General features: G+C 40.1%; 1 protein-coding gene across 2 annotated transcripts in view; it reads left to right on the top strand.

Moving 5' to 3' along the window:
- Positions 1 to 21496, top strand: part of LOC124158840 (TRPL translocation defect protein 14) — an 85793-nt gene that overhangs the window by 9564 nt on the left and 54733 nt on the right. For both annotated transcript variants that reach the window (XM_046534204.1, XM_046534205.1), the window contains exon 4: positions 4667 to 4704. In XM_046534204.1, coding sequence (XP_046390160.1) covers positions 4667 to 4704 — 38 coding nt within the window. The remainder of the gene's footprint in view (positions 1 to 4666; positions 4705 to 21496) is intronic.

The following is a 21496-nucleotide window of genomic DNA, read 5'->3' on the forward strand; positions in this document are numbered from 1 at the left end:
TCCCTCTGAATGAGGGAAACTTGAACGTAGGTGTCGAGGCGCAGTCTGAGTCCATCTTTCCTACCTTCCACAACACGCATTACACAAAAGAGAATACAAAAATCTTATCCCATAATATAATGGAGACGTAAGTAGTAGACCTGTAACTGAATGGGATTCCTTACAAAGAAGGATTTCTCCCATTGAGTCAAACTTTCCAGCATTAAGGAGGGTTTGTCAAAAAATAATGTCGTATACTAACAGTCCATTTTTACGATTTCGTCTAATCTCTATATCTACTATCTTGTCGATTGTACACCCTTTTTAATCACGTGTCGTAACTGCCATGTCCCTTCTCCAGGAGATTTTTTTGCGAAATGGGGATGTGAGAAATTCCCATAAGTTGGGGATCTTCGGTGTTCTTTGGTCTAAATATGAAGGGATCTTCCCGTTTGACCCGAATATGTAACCCAAATCTCTTTAAACGTCAATATGTATGCATCACACTTATCCTAGGGATCAAAACTGTCCTTTGTATTCTTTTAGAATGCTCTCGGGTCATTTGGGTTGTTAAAGACTATTTTTAAATGCTCATTCGTCAAGGAAATAGCGTCCAAAAACGAAGGCCTTTATAAATCAGCGATTCCTATTAGCCTTAGGTTGTATTACTCGGATGATGATATATGATAACTGTGGGGGTATAATTGTTCGTTTCGCGTGCCTGCAGCTTGGTAAGCAATGAGCCGAGTTTACATCTGAACTCTGAACGCTATTGGGGAGTTATTCTAGCATAACGTAGTGCCAGAATTTTTTTATTCACGCTGTGAAATTGGTCACAAAATTATTTTATCTAACCTCATTCGAATACGGAGCCCCCAAAATTCTGTTTGGAGGAAGAAACCTATAACTACCCCTAAGTAGGAGTGTGCCAAGTTAACTCAAATTCAGCTATTCGAATAACCAGATGGTATACGTATAAACAGGCAGATTCTTGAGGATTATAAGTATTGCCTTATTTTTGACTAAATCGTTGGTGGGATCGAACCTTGAATCTCTCCGGCCAAATACGCAATCACCATAAAATATCTAGCTAAGAATGTTTAGTGATGATACGCTACGCTACTTTGAGAACTCATTCGAGACCTTGACAATCTCTGTATACGAAAGATGCCGCCTATTGACGTTAGCGCGCATGGAATAGAAAATTTATTGAAATCGCTCAGTCCAAATAAATCACCTGGTCCAGAAGAAATCCCTTCTCGCGTATATATAAAATTAGCCTTAAAAATTTCCCCCTACTTGCAGTAAATTCATCAAAATCTACATTCAATAAATCCATCAATAAATCTACATTCAAAGTAGCACGAAGTCCCTAATGACTAGAAAATCGCTAATGTAACGCCTACATTCAAAAGTGGAGGCAAGGAACAGCCATCTAATAATTTTAACGTCTATCTCATGCCCTTGAACACATCGTAGTCAGCTCACAATCAGTAATGAAACACCCAGACGCGCAAAAATTGTTAAAGAGAACTCAAAATGGATTCAGGAAAAGTAGATCATGCGAAGCCCAGCTTTTCGCCCACTATATTTTAGTCTCCAGAGAGGACAACATTCCAGTAGATGCGATTTTTCTTCATTTAATAAAAGCATTTGATGAAGTGCCCCACGGAAAGTTATTAATATTACTGAAATGTAACGGACGTGATGAATATGTCATTTCCTGGATAAGAGAACTTTTGAGCGACCGCGTGCGTGGAGTATCATTAGACGGTGCAGTCTCCTCAGGTTCGAGTCAATTCTGGCGTCCCTCAAGGTAGTTTCATAGGCCCACTCCTATTCCATCTTTATATAAACGACATTGGTGAAATGGTACACAGTAAGCTACGATTAATTATTTGCAGACGACGCTGTAATTTACAGGGAAATGCGTTCCAGTAAAGATAGGAATGAACTTACGAACGACCTTGCTGCTATCCAAGCGTGGTGCAATGCGTGATATTTAGAATTAAAATTGAAAAAATGCGTTGTAATAAATTTCTGGAAAAAAGAATAACGCCCCATAACACAGCTGTTGAATCCGTGAAATATCAAGGAGTTAGACTCAATTATGATCTATCGTGGAAATAAGATATTCGGGAAATAAAAGGTCAAGCTAATCGTAAAATGGATTTAGTTAAAATAATATTAGGAAAGTGAGAGAAATTACCTACTTCTCCCTCGTTATACCCCATTTGGAATACGCTGCCAGTGTTTTGGACCCTCATGAAAAAGGCTTAACAACAAGGGTTGGAACGCGTGCAAAGAACAGCTGCCAGGTACGTGAAAAGTCGTTACGATAGTCTTGTTAATGTACCTGTTAGATAAACTCGGATGGGTTAAAATAAAATCTCTCTCCGACCGTAGATTGAAAAATAGACTAAACCTTCTAGATATATTCAAGAGCAGTGTTTTTTGTTACGAAGTTAGCCATATGTTATGTACGCCAACACACTACGGTAGATCAGATCATGTAAATGAAATAAGAGAGATAGATTGTAGAACAGACAGATTCAGAATGTATTTTTTCTACGATCAATAAGGGATTATACTGGCGGCGTTAGAACTCACAAATAAATAAGATGACTGATAGTGTAGCCTACTTACAGGGTTTGTCCCAAAAGTAATGAGCCTTTTTTCAAAAAAATAGATTTATTGATCAAACATATAATATAACTTAATAAACTTCAAAATAGTCTCCTCCCGCATCTATACGCCTTTGCCAACGTGTTTTCCATGCATTGTAGGCCCTCTGGAACTCGCTTTGCGGAATGCTGTTAAGGCACCTCGTCGTGGTTTTTTAAATGTTGTCTAGGGTCTCCAGATGCTTTCCTTTCAGCTCCCTTTTTACCCTAGGAAACAAGAAGGAGTCTGCCGGGGCTATAGGGGGGCTGTGGCACCGTTGAAACACCGATCCGGGTCAGATAGTAGTTGACTACAAAGGCGGTGTGACTCGGCGCGTTGTCATGGTGGAGTCTCCATGACGACCGAATCTCTGGCCGGACGCGGGTAACTCTGTGAACAATTCGATGAACATCTGTTTTCGGCAAATTTAATTGTTCTATCATCAAACGAACACTCATTCGGTGGTCTTTGTTCAGCAAATCTCGCACACGAGTGTCATTATCGTCCGTTCGCGATGTTGATGGACGCCCAGAACGGGCCTCATCGGCCACTTCTTCCCGGCCTTCCTTGAATGACTTGTGCCACTTTTTGATCCCGGACTGAAACTTCACAGAAAATCACAAGTATAGTATAGAAACCACCGCCACCGCAGAAACCCGAAGAAGACAGCCCATTGGCTGGGAGCTCCGACCACCAGTATATAAGAAAACTCCGCGTTGCGTTGCCACTTTTTGACCTGCGAGTACGACAAGCAATCATCCTTGAAGGCCTCATTGAGCGAATAAAATGTATCCTTCGCCGTCATTTGAAGTTTGACGCAAAACTTTATCGCATAGCGTTGCTCCGAAGTTCTCTCCATCCTAACCACGACGAGGCACTGCGCGGAGGTTTACTAAAAATGAAGTCCTACCGTTCTGAAAGCTCGTATGCAACTGAAAGAGGCGTTGCTGACAAGCTTAGAGCCCCTTCCACCACTTCCAACCAGTCGCACAGGTGGCGTTGTACAGTCGCGTTGCAAAAAAAATGAAGCTCATTACTTTTGGGACAAACCCTGTATGTATACCTTAATGCATGTTTCTGAAGTTTCTTATGTATTTCTAACGTTATTTTTTGTGTGTTATACCTGTATTGGCAGGTAGCCTTAATGATTAGTTGGCAAGTTTTGCCTTTGCATTGCTTTGGTTGTATAATTTGTTAGTATGTATAATGTTTTTTTAGACCTTGTGGTGTGCTTGTGGGAATCCAATGAGTGATCACCCCCTGCCGAGCACCCTAGAGGTGGCTCTAAGGGTACTATGTAGATATACGCCTTGTGATTAACTGGCAACTAGAGACTGCGTAATAATATAACGCTTGGCCGAGCAATACGACTAGACAGCTTCGAGTCTTCTGTTCAGGAAACTTGGGTTTTCGTTCTGGGCTTGCAGAACAAATACCCAACTTGCAACTCTGCATAGAGTTCCCTGAGCAGCGAGCAACAAAGCCCGCGTTATGGGTAACTGTTCGACTTGAATGAGAGCGATGATGGTATTATTGCTGACACCCTTTTTGTAATCGTCGAGATAAAAGAGCACTCACGGAGGCAATTTGTCTCGGTAACTATCCACGTTATCGAGAGTTATTCGCCTGGGTATTCATGTTTTCGGCTGAGTAGTCGTGCTTCTATCAAGAACACAGGAATCTGCCTGGTACTCAGGAACTTCCCTGGGTATTCAAGAACCTGCCGTGTGTTCGAATTATGCGCAGTACTCGACAAATTTTTCCGGGGAAAGTTATATTTTGCCTGGACCCTGTGCATCCCTGGGTAAATGTTTCATTAAGGAAAATGAACAGCGTGAAATCATATCCCCTCGACATAGTCAGTCGATCATTCAATTTCGGATTTTCCCCTTATTGTATTTGTCGTATGCGCAAAGTCGACAATCGCTTTTGTAAAATTTTGGTCTTTGGTGTGAATTATTGTCTTAATGTGACGGGCTATTGCTATGCTAATTCATCTGACTTTTACCGTCTTACTTTTCAGCGGTGGGATCAAGTTCTCGGACCTGTCGGCAGAGGAAGGTAAGTGATGGTGGTCATTTTCTCTCTCTTTCATACCCCCCCTCCCGCCACAGACTTTCAAATCATTCTGTAGTTCCGGTCCGCGACCGCTCTGCGCAGGGGAATCCCTGCGGTCAAATGCAGCCAGCGGCGCCGTCATCGGCTGTAGCGACACAAGATTCTTCCAGTGGCTGCTCGTGGCCTTTGAATGGCCGGCTGAAGGGCTGGCCTGACTCTCCCTTTGTGGTGTAACGCTCGCAGCCCTCTCCTCTCTCCCTATAAGGTTAATTTGATGTAAGCCATACATTAATATTTTTATTGTTATTGCTGTCTGTTCGGACGATATACTGCGTGTTGGCGACGTATTTAAAATTGATGAGTGCAGTAACCAGTTCCAGATTTATGACGAAGCTTGTGTATAATTATTAACATTTCCTTCCAAATCCTCTTCATAACGTGTAAGAATCGACATTGGAAATCAGGAACAGTTCTCACCGTGAAAGTATTCGTCAACCAACTCATCAGGAAAATACGTGCTCAGCGATGCCAGTAAGGGCCCCCGCGCATTGGCAACTTTTACAAAGCAACTATTTAGTTGCTTTGAGGAAGTTCCTATGAAACACACAGCACTTGCGGCAACTAAAAAGTCGCCTGTGCGCGGGGCCACAGTCATTTCCTTATGTTTCATTTGACTTCCACAAAGCAACTAGATAGTTGCTTTGTAAAAGTTGCCAGTGCGCGGGGGCCCTAGGAGTACATATTTGCACTAAAGGTGCTGCGCAAGTGAGATGCTAAGAAAAACACGTCACCTAGCCAGCGGTAGCCATGACAACCGACAACGATTCACGGATTACCGCGCTCATTTTCCCAACTCAAACCTTCTAGCGCAAGTGAAGTGCCACGGCGGGGATCTTAACTTGCAGACGTTACTCGAGAATTGCCCATTGAATGAAGTCTCAGTTCCCCCCTGGAGTATTGCTCTGTAATTTTTTGCATAACAATGTGTCTATTGCTCGTTACACACTTGATTTAGTTCTGAAATATTCATAATTGTTAAAATTGACTTTCTCATTTGCTATATCAAATAATAGCAGAAGTGGCACATCACCAGACGAAATACCTGTAGATTTTTCAATGGTATCACCATGCTGCAATATGAACTGATTCAAACTCTAGGTAAGGTGATGTTAACTGTTAGCACGCAGGAATAGGACATCTGGGGTCATTAGTTCAGTTCTTTTTTCATTCTGTTATTATTTATTGGTTTTTATAATTTTTATTAATTCATTCAAAAAAATATATTTGTGATAGTCATTCTCAATATTGCTAAATGTGCATAAAACTGCAAAGGTAATGTTGGAAAACCGAAAGGGACTTATTTGTGAACGGAAAAGTTCTAACTGCGGCCAGTATCTTTTCAAACTATTCTTTTGAATAAATGTGCTACTTTGTATTGAAGGTGGCTTCGCTGTGTCATTGGGAAATATGTAAAAAGATCTCGTGGTAATATATTGCATGATAGATGTTTACAAAGGAATCTGTGGGTCTATCGGCTAAACCTTCACTCAATGAGTGTATTATGATGCTGAAGTGTAATCCAAGTATTTTGCTAACCCTCGAGTTAAAGAGTGTCCTGGTATTATGACATGATATTTTTCAGGAAACACGGACGCCTAATTTAAGTTTCCAAAAAGTAGCTGCCGATTTGTATTTACTATTTCTGCGCAGAGAATGTATGTCTCTCCAGTATGAATTTCAGCAGCTATACATAACGAAGAGGGAGACATGCAAGAAGGAAAAACTTACCTCACCTTAACGTTCATTATTCAATTCTGCGTTTAACTTTAGAAGTAAATTTAGCCTGAGAAATGTACTTAAACGGTTTTTATTACGGTTGTGGAGGAAAAAGATTATCGTTTTTTTTTTAGGAGTTCCAGTGATTCATTGCATGGGAGTCTTTTTTACAATCAATTTTTTTATTGAATTGTTTGAAATAAATGGTTTCCTAACGATACGAAAGTGTATTTGGCAGGAGATTCTCCTTCACTCATTCTTTGATTCAAGACGAAGGTTGGTTTAGTAGAGATTACCAACAGCCGCATGAATATCACGCATATTTGGTAGGGGGCTTGTTCCTTTCCCTGGGACAACTCGCACTTCGAGTTTATTTGGGCGCCGAAGGCTTCACCCGAGGTTTGAACTGGGGTGAAGATGGGCTATCCCATTTCCCCCATAGATCTTTTATTATGATTCCCCCCGATCCTCCATGGCTAACGGTAAATAATAATCCTCGCTGAGTCGTCACCTCGCGCCGTCGCTACAGTCCTAAAGCCGGAATTTAAACCTACCACCAAGAGAACCCTGTCTTACATAATGTCTTTGTCGCGGCAGAATTTATTCACCAGTGGGGGAGGGGGGGGGGGGGGGGTGAATAGCTCTCTGAGCGAATTTAATTCATCATATTTTTATTTTTTTCATATAGAGAATTCATCAGCTAGATATCGGATTCGAGAATAGGTTTGTAAGTTAACCTCTGCTTTAAGCAAAGAACATTCAAGACGCGATTCATAGTCTATTCATGTTCGTTAATCTTGGTTGATGCCGATTGCAAATTCCCCCTGACAAATAATTTATGCAAAAATCCAATGTTATCCGATCAACTATCATATTGTAGGTATGCAATTATATTTCCTGCGACAAAGTGTACGTTTCACAAGTTATCTCTTAGATTAAATTGAGTGTACCACGAATTGTGTTCATTCTACACGACCATCGTCATCCGGATTGGAAATTTGAAATTTTAACGAGAAATAGTTTTGCGGCGAATTCACCTAGTTCGCACGGCACCTCACCCCACTTTATCCAACCAGATTCAAACCGGTTGAATCGAGTCTGTCACTGGTTGTCTTGATTGTTTATCGGCCAATTACCTGTAGTAGTAGTTAGACTACATTTCCCTGTGGCCGAGACCTCCTTGGAGACAGCTGCGATCCTAGAGGCACGCAGCTGCAGTGCACTCCTAGTTTCTTGTTAGTTCAAGAGGCGGAGATAATTCATTGTCATCAGTATGAATGTCATTGGATGTATACTTACTGCACTTGTTTATGTAATGGACAATGGCGGCATAATTGCACGCTATGGGGTACAGATTAGGTGGGAATGACTGATTAAAAAATTGATAAAACTCTGTAATTCTATGAATGATTTTTATTACCAATTTTAATTTATTGAAAAAGTGCCTCTCCAACAAACGGCCACTGACAAATAATTAATGCAAAAATCAATGCAAATGGGTCAAATATATTAATAAGCTCCGTCGTGTGCAGCAGAATTTTATCAATACGATTCCTTTTATGAGAGAAAATTTAGTACAAAAAATACTACGCTGCAGATGATTTATATTTATAAGTACACGCTCTTAGAAGTAAAGTCTTAAGATTTTTCTAATTTTTCTTTTTCGAAGTTGTAATTTAACTTTTGAAATCTACGGGATGCTTTTCGAATGCATATCTTCTACAAAAATTGAAAATGGTATTATTTCTTACTTAAAAAATAATATGCTCAAGTTTCATATGTCTCAGGTTTTTATACTTTTTTGTTATATTCAGTAAGTTACCAGAATGCAACTAATAATTTCTTGTCTGAATTGGATTTTATATCTGCAACGATTATGGATTCTCGGTGTTTTCCTTTTATTCTATATGTGTTTTCTCTCAGGACATTTGTTTGTCGTTACGACATGTACCGCTGTTTTCTCATCAAATTAGTAATAAGTAGACGTGCGTGTAGATTATGCTGTATGTTTTTAACCCATATGTCGAGTTCTTTACTGTTTTATGAGTAAGGTATCAACGCTGCAGCTCTCCGCTCTCTCATGATATCTCTTTCCATACTTTGAGTAACCGGTTCACTTTTTTTAGCCTCAAAGTCATTCCTGGGATTCGATTTTTAACTTCCTCCATCCGCCTTATGAGGCGTTCTACATTGCGGGAGAAGTTAAACGGTGCATACATAAAACTGAGCCACCAGCTCGGAATAATGAGTTTCATTGAGCTGCTCAATGGTTGAACGTCCATCGTTAATATGAGCATTCCGGGTAGCAGATAATGTCGCGTATACTCGCGCAACCGCTTACCTTACGTGCCAGTGTCAATATTTTGAAGTTCGTGAGCGTTCATGTACTTTTTAGACACGATTTTGGATAGTGAGCACAAATAAGCATTTTCCGAACTCCCCCTCTCCTCTAACCCTTCTTGCATGCAAAAGATTTTTCAATTTTTTTGCTCGCTGTATATGAAGAAATGATGGACAAACTTTTTAAAGTAGCAGGAAAAGAAACTTTAATTCGGACCCACATAATTAATTAAAAAAATAAAAATGATGCATTTTACACATTTTTTGTAATACTGTCTTAAAAATTGCTGAAAATTATGAAAGTGAGTATGATGATTGAAATTAGGACTGCGTTTTTTAAAGTCCAGTTTTGGGGATGCACTTATTTCGCGAAAGAAGTTCAATACTCGTTCGTAAGCCCATTTGGTAGGCAACTTAATCGAAGTTTCAGTGTTGAACAGTGGGGTAACTAGGAATATGCTTTGGGGGGGATAAGGGGCCTAGGGGGCGACTCCCCTCACCCCCATGAATGAGAGATGACATACCTGGAAATGCATTTTACATCATTTTGGTACTTAAAATTTAACTTTAAGTAGATTCAGTTATTATACATCAAAACTAGGCAATAGTTTTATAATTTTTTTCTGAGGCTTTGGGCTTATCCCCCCATAGTTACGCCACTGGTGTTGAAAGCTCTTATTCACATTAATATGATGAATAAAACAAAGCATAAACTTTCTGTGGATGTGATATCGGATTTAGCGGAGTGGGCAAGTGTTTTTAGAACTCAAATGCAAATCCGTGCAGCCATAAGCAAGTCGGTAACTTTTGAGCGACTTTTGTTTAAAGCAGAGGTTAACTTCTTAACACTGCCGTTGTTCTTCGAACCTCTTTTTGTATTATTTGAATGTTAATTCTCATGGAAAGTATTAAACAATAAAACAAAGAAAAACAATAAAAATTAAGTCAATTCGTTTCGAGTGCTGTCCACCACACACTGGTGAAGAAATTCATAGGTTCAAATGCTAAGTTAGGATGTTCAGAATGTAAGGGCGGTGCGAGGTGACAACTCCGTAAGGATTATTATTTAACGTCAGCCATGGAGGATCGGGGGATCCATAGCCTATCTTAACCCGGGTTCAAATCACAGAAGAAGTAAAAATTACGTTTAGTAATCGTAAAAGGGAAATAAATCCTGTTCCAAAGGCCGGTGTTTGCATTAATATTAATCGAAATGTAATAGCAGTCATGTGAAGGCAATGCAAGTTTGCGAAGTTGTGACTTTAATGAATGTATTAACATAATATTGACGAAATTTTATCGTATTATCAATAAGCCAATGAAAACTTACCCATTTTGACCCACTCACCTGACGTAAACTAAAGCCGCCACATTTGTTTTGTAAGGGGTCTTTTTTGTCACCCCACTTTATCCAACCAGCATCTAAGGTCGTCACCGATAGCGTGGACTTATTGTAGATATTTTTAGGTAATTATTAGTATTTTTGAAATTGGTATGATAGTCGTCTAGCTCGTATTTATATTTCAAAATTTCTATCGATCTAATACAGGTAATGGAAAGGAAGCAGAGATTTCAAAACTAAATCGAGAACATTGGTGAATTCACATTATTAATAGAAAAATGCAAATTTATTTTTCACTGATTTTTATAATATTTTGAATGTCTTTCTTTCTTTTGGGTATAGTAATATTTCTTTTTTTCGAACGTCCAGATTTTTATAACGAGTTCCCGTCGCAATCCCCCGTACGTTTCGCGGACGGATTGATTGTTACCATTTCGAGTGGGATACATTGCAACTTCAAAACTCCATCGTTTTTTTTTACGCCGAGAAACTTGGCGATTTTTCATTGTATCTCGACACAACATCGCCGGGCAACTTCGTCTGGCAACATTTTGCCCTGTTTGGACGTGGCTGTAAGCAGCAATCTTTCATCCCTGTACTACATTTAATAAACGATTTATTTCATGTGCATTGTGGTCTTTCCCGGTGTTGGATTATCCTCGGGGGCACGCCATGACTGATTTATGTTATTCTATATAATCATCCTTGAAGTGACTCGCAACATGTGGTGTTAATTTTACGGTAGATATTATTTTGATTTTCGTGAGAGCAATCAGAGGAGAAACTAGAAGATCACTGCACTTCACCGCACTACTCATTTCCACACCATTAAGAGTTAGAAATTTCTTTCTGCCTTATGTAAGCAGTGGTATGACCTTCCCCCTCTCTTTTTATCAAAAGTAAGGAAACCCTACAACCAGTAGGTGTGCTACTTACGTAATGCTTGAAGGTACCCTGTATAAAAAATAGATTTAAACTTTATTGAGCTGGTGAAATTGCTGAAATAAGTTCTCTTTTCCCGTAACACAAATTTAAGTGCAAGTCGATCTTTGTAGACATTTTTAAGTCATCAGGAACAGAGGACGGCCGTCATCTTAGCCTCGTTCTCGAGTCCTTCAAAGCGGCTCATCGTTACGGCGTCCTTCAGTTCCAGGCATGTGGTGCTCTGCTCTTTGAGCAAATATCGAATCGCCCATGAGAGTTTTTCCTCATAGGTTGCTCTTTTATCTGCCGATTTCTATGGTAGTTTTAAATGACTTAAATGTTAACGTCATTCAATGGGTCGCATTCATCATGAATCGCATAATAGTAAATCAACTGAATATTCAAGTGTCTGAAATTAATGAAACTGTTTCTTCCGTTTCTTGGCAGAATCATTTCCGCAGTTTCTTCCTTTATAGTTCTCTCCAGTTTGTGTTAGAACTCGGGTAAAATTTTTATCATTTCAACGGAAGCAGGTAGAAAATTCTGCCAATTATTGTGTCATCAAGTAACATTCGACAAGGTCAGATAGAGGAGTGGTGCATAATAATGCATCTAAGCGATGATGTATGTCACGGTGCTCACCTTGTGCCCTCTGTTCACTATGCGAATGGAAAACGTCTGAACGCGCAGCGATCGCTTTCTGGCCTGTGGAATCTTAATTCAAACTCCGTGTGGACTAAATATATATTCATTGTGAAGTCTATTCTAAGAATTGGGGACACCTGTATCAAAGCTTTTCTTTTCGATTTTGCACGTAATTTTGTCAGGAAAAGGATTTGTTAACGTACATTATTCAAACACAGTGGGCTTATTGAATGTAGGTCATGTATTAGCTTCTACTTTTTTCTTTGTGCTTTTCTCTATAATAATGCGATTTACAAACGGAGGGGCTTATTATACCTAAAAGGTGTTTTCAAATCCCCCGTATGTATTGCCGTTGGGCAATGGAGTTTTTTTTCATTGATATCCCTCTGTGGTAGGTTTTCTGCGATTTATTTAATTGATCATTTTTTGATGTGCAATAATAGTTCTTAAGTGATCATTTTTGCACTTTTTGTTTTTTTGCGCTAAAAATGAATGTTTAAAATATATATGTCTATTAACTAAGAACTGTTGTTCTCGACTACGTTCGTTTAAAAAAAAACTACACTTGCTTCATAATCGTGGGTATCTTTGGTCAGGGGCGCAGCCAGGAATTTAAGCTGGGGAAGGTTTAGGTGCAACAAATACCGGGGTGTGTGGGGGTATGGAATACCCACCAGGATAAGCGGTAGGTGCGAGAATAATAAATTGCGGAATTAAAAAAAAAACGGTTCAAAATGGTGAGTTTTACGGCTTTCTGAGGGGTACTTTATTAATCCTTATACTATTCTATTAGTAATATCAATGAAATTAAGTAAAACGGATTAAATTTAAAAATTTCTCTGAGCTCTGGGGGGGGGGGGGGGGTTTGGGGGATAAAACCCCCCCCAGAGCTCAGGGGGCTTTATCCCCCAAAACCCCCCCCTCGCTGCGCCACTGTCTTTGGTAGTCCTTCTGTTTGGTCAAGGTGCTGAAAATCTTCATTTATTCCGATCATATAATGTCTCTCTTCCGTTGCATTTTGTGTTGTGTATCATGGATTCTATAGTCAATGTACTTAATCTATATATGTCTACAATTATCATTTAATGCACTCTAAGTGCAATTTATTGAAAGAAAACCTTGTAAAGAATACAGTACGGAAATACAACTACAACAAAGAAATATTTCTATCCTGTCGCGCGAACGGCGGTGAAATTCACATTAATTTCCAGGGTGATAATAGTTCTCTTGGAATTGGGAATGGAACCCCGGGCCACGGCGGAGGTGACTACGGTATCCGCTACCCAGGTGACTTGACTTACATGCCTATTTCCCGAAATTCATACTGGTGGGTGCGACTTCTTGGAAGCTCATATTTTCTTGCGTTAGCGTCCCTGATTTGCCGTGGGAATGAAGGAGCCTGAAGTTTACTGCTCTCTGCTTTGGCCCCGTAAGTCGTAGGTCCGTGGTTCGATTCCCGGTCCAGGGGATTTTTTTCTATGTTAACAATTACCGCTGTTACATGACGATAGGCAATGTATATCAGCTTCCATTGCATGACCATAAAATTTTCGTGGAATGTTAATTATGAGGTCATTATCGCGTCCGCAGACTTGATTACACGCATATCATTCGCAATTTATGGCCGTGTACATTCGTAGCGCTTTAAATGATGCTGTCTTGACTTAGCTCAGTGGCTCTGCTCTGTTATGCTTCTCTTTGTTCATATATGTATGGAAGCATGAATCTTGGATACAAATAATCGTGGATAAAAAGTCTTGATTTTGTTTAGCGCTTTACCGCGTGAGCTCCGTGGGAAAGGGACGGAAATGTAATGGAGGCGTTGGTCTCTAGAAGAATGTTAAGGTAAAGTGGACGGACAAGAAAAAGGAACTGGGAAGGTCTGGGCGCATGGTGCGTGAGGAGAGGAAACATGCGGAGGAGACACGAAAGAGACAAGGGGATATGGTATGGTATTTTGAAGGAGACAACTGACAGCTTAGGTCATTTACGCCATTAGGGAAGTGTGTGGAAGGGAGGGTGGATATAAACCAGGCGTCGGCATTACCCTGGTCTTAACGAAAGGCGCCAGGGGTACCACGGCTTAATGGCCCATCCGCCGGACGGAGGGTTGCCCTTGAAACGTCTCCACAAATCATTCAGGCAGGAATCTGGTTGTCTGAAAATGTTTTTCCACCGCCGGGATCTTAATCCGAGCCTACGGAGTGGGAAGCCAACACTCGAGCCACCACACCAACCCGATCCCCCGACGGGAGGGTTTGGATGGAGCGAGCACTGAGAGTGAAGGGGATGTTGAAAACCGTGTGGTAGGGGAAGATGTTCGTTGGTGAAAGAGATGGTCGGTGGGGGAAAAGAGAATAGGAATCGTAGATGAAATGAGAGGGAATCGACCTTTATTTGACGTGAAAACAGAAATCCAAATTGGGAAGGCAAAATGTGCGGAGTGAATCGCAAAATACTGCATGTTACCCGAAATTAAGGAACCGTTTGGAGACCTTAAATAATAACTCATTCTCACTGGGAAAAGTATTGAGTTCCTTTAAGAGTGCCTATTATTTGCTGCAAATTAGGAAAGAACTAAGTTCTCTAGAACTAGTTCTTCTCTTCTTCTTCTAGTACTAAGAACTAAGAAATTGGCTAAGTTCTCGGCGCAGTGATATTACGTGCTGAAGTCAGCCTACTGCGCAGCGAAATGAAGGAGAAATATGCATGAATAATAATAATTATTATTTTCGGGTGCCTCAGTCGTACATACATACTCCTGAGTCGTACATACATACTATGAAAATGTTTGCTTTTCTGTGGATTTGGGGTTTAGATCGTTTTTCAAACGTCAGTCGCATTTTGGCCGTCTGGATTTCGGTTGCGGCGGCGTGACGAACGCCGCCTACCATTTCGCGGGCGGCGCGTCAAACCTAGTCCCAATATACGAGAGTGAAAAAGTAAGAATAGCTAAAGGTATTTTAAGGATCAATAGTTTGTCTTGGGATACTCCGCCGTCTGGGAAATAGTTGTATGATAATGCTTAACCTCTATATTTTTTATTTTCTTGATCATACATCACGATAATATTGTCTTTCTATTTGTTTTTAAATAATCTACGGGGTTTTACAAACGGAATGCTTCATAAGGAAAAGTGATTTGAAGTCGTCATTAAGATGAGCCATTTGCCATGGTGGCGTGTTTTGTGGATATAATCACTAATAGTGCTAATATAGGTTGCGTCTTTCCATGGCGATCGAAAGAAAAATACCGGGCTCTCTCTCGACTGATCTTCAGTTGCGCTAACAGCCTAAAGTTAAGAAGAACTGGATGCTTGACTAAACTGAATAGAGAGAGTGAAAATTTAATTTACAGTGGTAGATTTTAATGGCCTTCAAAAGTGATATCAGTGATGGAAAGTGATGTATGGCTTTAAATAGCAATATTTTGAAACCGCTTGATGAAAGGAAAATGGTATTCCTGTTACATAACCTGGAGGTCAAGTTTATACGTTGGTCGCAAATAATCGAAATTGCTTCTGCGAGTATTTTAACGTTTTATTACCCTAGGCATATAAATTATTGAGTGCTATTTTCACCGATAAACATCGATAAATTCTTAACGCGAGCGAATCTCACTTATGGCATGTCGGTTGTAATTAGTGGTTTTAAGCTCATTATCCGTTTCGCAACATTCCAGGAAAATTCAAAACCGCAACTGACAAAACATTAGTAGACTTTGGTTTTTCAATTTAACCCTATTCAACCTATTTTAGGGCAAAAGTTTATTTCCCGTTTATAAAAAAGTTTTCTTCACTATTGCACAATATCTCGGTTCTGTATTCAGGTATTTAAATCAGTCACCAGAGGTTAGCCTGAAGGTATTAACTCGCAGAACTTAAAAGACACAACTTAAAATTCGCGCCAGAAAATATATTAGAAAATGACCTCTGTAATATTTGCTAAGACAGTTAAAAGAAATAGCGAAATTCAAAACAGCATTACAAATTTGGTGTTACAGGACCAAAATCATTACACAATATGCCTTATAGATATTAATGTACCACGTACGCTTAGCAGCGCGACAACCTTATCACCAATATAGAAAAATATTCTCTTATCTGTTGGGTGTTGTAGCTGGCGATTGTAAGTTGCGGAAGTGCAAGTTTACTCTACGCTAATGACATCTTCACTGTCACAATGTCGGCACCCCTTCATTTTTTCTGAGACTTATTGTATCAATGAAAGGTCATTTGAAAATTTATCGCATTATTATGTTTTGTTTATTCTCTAGTGATCGTTTCTAATGTATGTATTCGAGTTTAAATGATTTTGGTTATACGTTTAGCCCAGAGTAATCTCATCATACATGAAGTTTTTTTTTGCAATTGCTGTCATAGAGCCTTTCGAGCTTTTCAAATTTTATGTGGAAATCGCTTTCTCGTTTGGTAAAAGTCTGGAGGAGAGTGCATTTGTCAATCAGAGGGTTTTGATGATGTCGCCGACGAATGTAAACACATTCGTCGGCACCCCATCGGGACCCCATCAACCGTCGGGACCGTAAGTACGGTCTTAAAAAAGCTCCTAACGTTGGAATAGGCCGTTTGTTTGACCCATGAAACATCAGAGAATTAAAAGTAAGTCAGCTGATCCGTGTTTATTTTTTGCGTCGCAGTAATGGCAGGAAGTGGATAGTTATTTCCATAAGTTCGATCATGGATAGGTTGCAGGAAATTATATTAATGAGGTAAAAATGTTCTCTAGTCGGGTGGAAATTCGTTTTAAAATTACGACCGGCTCTCTTGGTAGCTCCCTTGACTTGCAACCTTGGTGAGCCAACGGTTCTATACAAATTGGATCGTGAAGCGTTTTAAGGTGAGGCGAGGCAACTACGGTTGCAACAATCTGTGAACTACCGACCAAGATAGTGGGCGATTGTCAAGAAAAACCTTAAGTTTCTTCGGGGAACTGCCCATATCGTAGTCTGCTATTCAATTCTGTGGACCAGGATTTCTTGAAAGCATGTAGCGATGCTGACTTCGCGGGTGACTTTAGACTAGGAGGGCAACGAGTAGCAAGGAGACAACGAGTAGCAAGGAGACAACGAGGGCAAAATACGGAAGCGGAGCAGCCGGCGAAGGTGCCAAAAATTCTGTGGCTAAAGCGATCGGATGAACTGGTCCCCTGTGGGAGTAAATGACAAATTTATTTATTGTTAGGGCAAGTGCTGTGAAACTTACTAAGAACATTGAATACCACGACGGTTCTTAGCATAAATTTATGCGTCATCATTTTGTTTGTGAGTGTTGTTCCAATGTAATATCACAGATAATTAGTTAGTTGAAGGTAAAAAGAAATTTGTAGGTATTTTGACGTATCCCCTAGGTCTTTTGCGTTTTGAAACGCTCCGAAGTGGGATCGGTGTTTGCAGGAAAGGGAACCTATAAATGAATGGATTCATGATTAAAATGGTGTGTGGTTTGATTTGAAAAGAGATCAGCTCTGTAAATTATCTTATGAGGAAAAGTTTCAGTTCTCTGTACAGTAATTACTCCGCTGAGTATTGGTGGATCTTTACAATACATTTTTTTGTGATACAATATGTCTGCGAATGGTTTTGTGAGAAGTGGTCGCAGTCTTAAGTTAACAGTTGTTCACAAGTCCTTGTTTCTTCCGCATGTATTCGAGTTTCAGTAATACCTTTTTGTTTCAACTTAAATATAAATCGTTCAACGTCAACGTTTACAGAACTCTCCCCCATGGAATGTTGCTAATCCTATGTATGGTCTCCAATCTACTGGGGGAATCTCCACCAAAGATAAAGTTTCTTCCCGAATCCTTGGGTCTAATTTCGTTATTTTTCAATCAATGATTGATTAATATAACTGTCAGGTGGTCGGTAGTACAAGCACACGTAAGCTTTTTCTTGGATTCGTATTTGAGGAAAGAGCATCGTAGGCACCCCTAATGTATTGTAATCAATATTTGATTATGGGGATGTCATGACCTTGGTTACAGTCGTGTTCTTCACCGTTATACATGCGCCTCCTCTTCCACATCGATTAGGTTTCTATTTCAACTCTGCGTCATTGTGCAATCGTCGCGACGTATAACTCGAAATGGATTGGAGGAAAATGCACGCTGTGGTTCGCAGAGTCAATTTATGTAAATTAAAACTGTAGATAAGCCTTCTCAATCCTCTAGAAACCTTAGGTGAATCTACTATTCCGATTTATCGTCGTAAAATGGGTGAGGAGCTGCCATGCATTTTATAGGAAGTGACCACTCGTCAGAATCTGTAAGTTTTGATAGTGTTAGCCACAGATGATTGCCTTTTTCTAAAGATGTTAACTGTTCATACCCCGTCTGTGGTTCGTGTCACTATGTTGCTGTGTTAACGTACAAAAATGTATTGTACCGGTCTTTATTTTAATCTCAGCTTTTATTTTTCCCTTAAAACATAGATAATCAGGGCAGTACATCACAAAAATTGATCTTTGCCATGACGGTAATCATGATCGTAATTTTAATGAAATGTTCACGAAGCAAAGAATTGTGGCTAGAAATCTTTATTCAGACGCCCTGAAAAGCTGTCGTGTTTTAACCTTCTAATTTAGGTAACGGCAGTCGTAAAGTTTATGAAGTTTATGTGGTTATGCCTTTATAGCAAAGAAATGTATATCTCTGATATTTTACGACCTAATGTCGTGGGACTTCGACGACATAGTTAAAGAAATGGAATAAAAACTTTGTAAATTCCGCACAATTTATTATTTGGCGAGGTTATGGTAAGTCTGAGTAAAATCTAGTAGAGATTAATCCAATAAGACTTTGTGTATAATTAATGGAGTTTTTTAAAATCCATATCTTAAATTGCGAAAAAGTCTCTGGAGGCACTTATTATTAGGGATATACTTTTAGACGTATTGTTTATATACGTGAGGAAATACAACTGGTCTTCGCATTAATTATATGTCAGTGAAAATTTGGAGTCTAAAAACAATTCTCATAATCTTATGTCGTGCATCATTTGTTTTCAATGCAATTACGTATAGAAATTTTCTTGCTAATGCAGCTGAAATTACAAGCGTTAAAAGTTTTTATTTTTTGTCGGAAACAAGGGTTTTCATGGTATGAATGAAAAATGGTGGATTGAATCTTAAAAGAGCAGATAAATTGAGCGCTACGCATCTCCAACTGAGTGGAAAGATCCTCGTGAAACGCTGTCGCGATTCCGGTTGCCAGACTGGCTACATTGACCACTGAGGTGCACTTACAAACTTGTTAGTGTCTTGTACCCTTGTTAGTGTCACATTTCGCGGCCCCCAACCGCGGGTTTTAACCTCCTCCTGCTCGTTGACCTCTTGAAGCGGCTACACTGCGCCGTTTTGGTCGTTAAGGGAGGCATTGTCTCTTACGTTACACGCTCACTTCAGCTTCACTCCCTACGTTCCAATCCACAGCTTTACCGTCCTTTTCACATGGCCTCTGGGGTACCCTTAGCGGTCGTCTTCGCCTATCCTGGGGATTTTACCCATATTCTCTAGCCCGTTTTACATCTGAAGCTGTGCCTATCTTATGCCTATCATAAGTCTCCTTAAACTCAAAAGTAATGGCTTGTTAAAAATAATCAGGGTTTGAACGACAGAAAATGCGTAAGGTATACATTGGAGTAATTTTGGACACGACTTAAGTCTGTAGTCTCATAGTCTTAAGTATGAAGTCTCCGATTTTGTTTACTCGAAGCACATCTCATCGTTCACAAAAGAGAGATATTTCCACTCTATAGCGCGTACAGGAATCGTAGGATTTTTTTCAAATAGTATGTCATTCCACTTACATGCCCATGGGGATTATCAGGACGCCCGTTAAACTCTCCGGAGGACTATTTTCTTTGAAATTATTATTTCGCGTGATTTTACACGTTTTCCCTAACCCTGCAGAGGTTGAAAATTACTCCAAGTTGAATGTTAGTTTTTCCTCAATGTGGAGAACCCGATGTCTCGATAGCGTCAGTTTTTTCGACGCTTGTGCCCGTCGATTGCGGGTATGCGGGGAGAAAGCGAATGGACCCAAATCGAGTATTTTCGAAAAAAATCGAGGTTATCGATACTTTCACGGGTAGTACATATGGTAGGCATTAAATGCACGAAGTTTCTCATTAGCGGCTGAATCGAGAGTCTTTGAAAAAAATACATAATTTTGCCACTCTGGTTGCACAAACCGCATGATGTTGGCATAGCACGTCGAAGTTCGATTTCCATGACTATTAACTCGGGATTTCAGGTCTTACGTTAATAAGAAGAGCAAAAAATGAAGCATCGCTCATCCCTCTTTCTGAATAATTGGCATTGGTCTAGATCCTCCGATTTGTGTAGGCGTCGGAGGCCGTGAGCGTGCTTGGGATAACCGGAACATACGCAATTTGATTTTTTGGATGAAAGAAGCCTGAAATTCTAATAATTTTCGATCCCTCATTTCCCTAAACTTTTACAGCTATTCAGCTCGTCTGGAAATGGCCGGGATTTTCATCAGTCACTTTCGAAAAGTGCTGTATTTATTATTAATTAGTTCTCGTCTATAAAACTTGGCGTAAATGAGTAAATTTAAACAGTTCTCTCTTACTCAAATTTTTGACGAAGTGAGTCCATTTATTTGAGATATATTGTGATTTTTGGTCTTGGAACGTACTTTAAACTAATTAATGCCAATAAAATTGCAGGTTTAGTTTGAAGAACTCATTTCCTTAAAAATTATTGCTCGAAAACCTGTTAGAAGCTTTATGACTCTTGATTCTTAAGTTAGTTGAAGAGCGGCTGTTAACGCATTTAAATCATTGAAATTCTTACTGTGAGATTCAACCTGTAGATTAGCGAGGATAAGTGAGTTTGATCCTACCTTTCACTAAGTCATGAAATCTCAGTTATTCATCGTAGGGAGACAAGATCCTTTCACTGGACTACCTTACGCTTCTAGGATTTATATTTGGGTATGTCCGAAGTTTTCTGCCCGTATATGAACCTATTGGTACCTAATTCCACCTACTGGACCACTACGGTGACCCCGCGACATAGCGGTGTTATGTTTCGGCTAATCATGCGAAAGTAATGCGTGATGTATTGAATTGAAGGATTTTTCAGCACCTGTAAGAAACAAGACGAGTTTGCGAGTCGTCACTTCGAAAAAATCGATTGTCCTCATTAAATTACACACATTTCTTGTTTCACAAAGCTGAAAAAGTAGGTGGGCTAGTGGGATTGCGATAACTCCATCCTACTGGATTTACAGCGTGGAGCGGGCGATTTCGCGCCACAGGCGAAACCCTGACAATGGCGCTCTATCGCCCCCGTTGGGGGGCTTCGCTCCCACTCGCTCGCTTAGAAGGCTTCGCCGCGGGGGAGGGGCTCTAATTCCATCGCCCCGTTGTTGTCGAGTGCGCGCGGCGCGTGCCTCGTTTGTCGTTGGATGGTTTCGCTACGCCGCGGCTTCTTCAATCCGCGTGGCTTGCAAGTGGCGAGAATCCGCAACCACAGAGTTGTGTCAATCGACCCGAATTCGGAGCGATCCGAAGTATATCGGGCGACCGGTTGAAATGGCATGATTTACCATCGTAAAATCGAAAATCGATGCTGAGCTATAGATCTCAGCGGGCAAAATCCATACGTCAGCGATCATGTGAACTTTATGTAAAACTTCTGAACGCATGATTTAGAATTAGAAAATGCATTGTGGACATAGATCTGATTTACCATGGCTTGTTTCTGCTATATACATTGAACTATGAATA

This window comes from Ischnura elegans, chromosome 5 (genome assembly GCF_921293095.1).
Source record: "Ischnura elegans chromosome 5, ioIscEleg1.1, whole genome shotgun sequence".
Classification (NCBI taxonomy): Eukaryota; Metazoa; Arthropoda; class Insecta; order Odonata; family Coenagrionidae; genus Ischnura; species Ischnura elegans.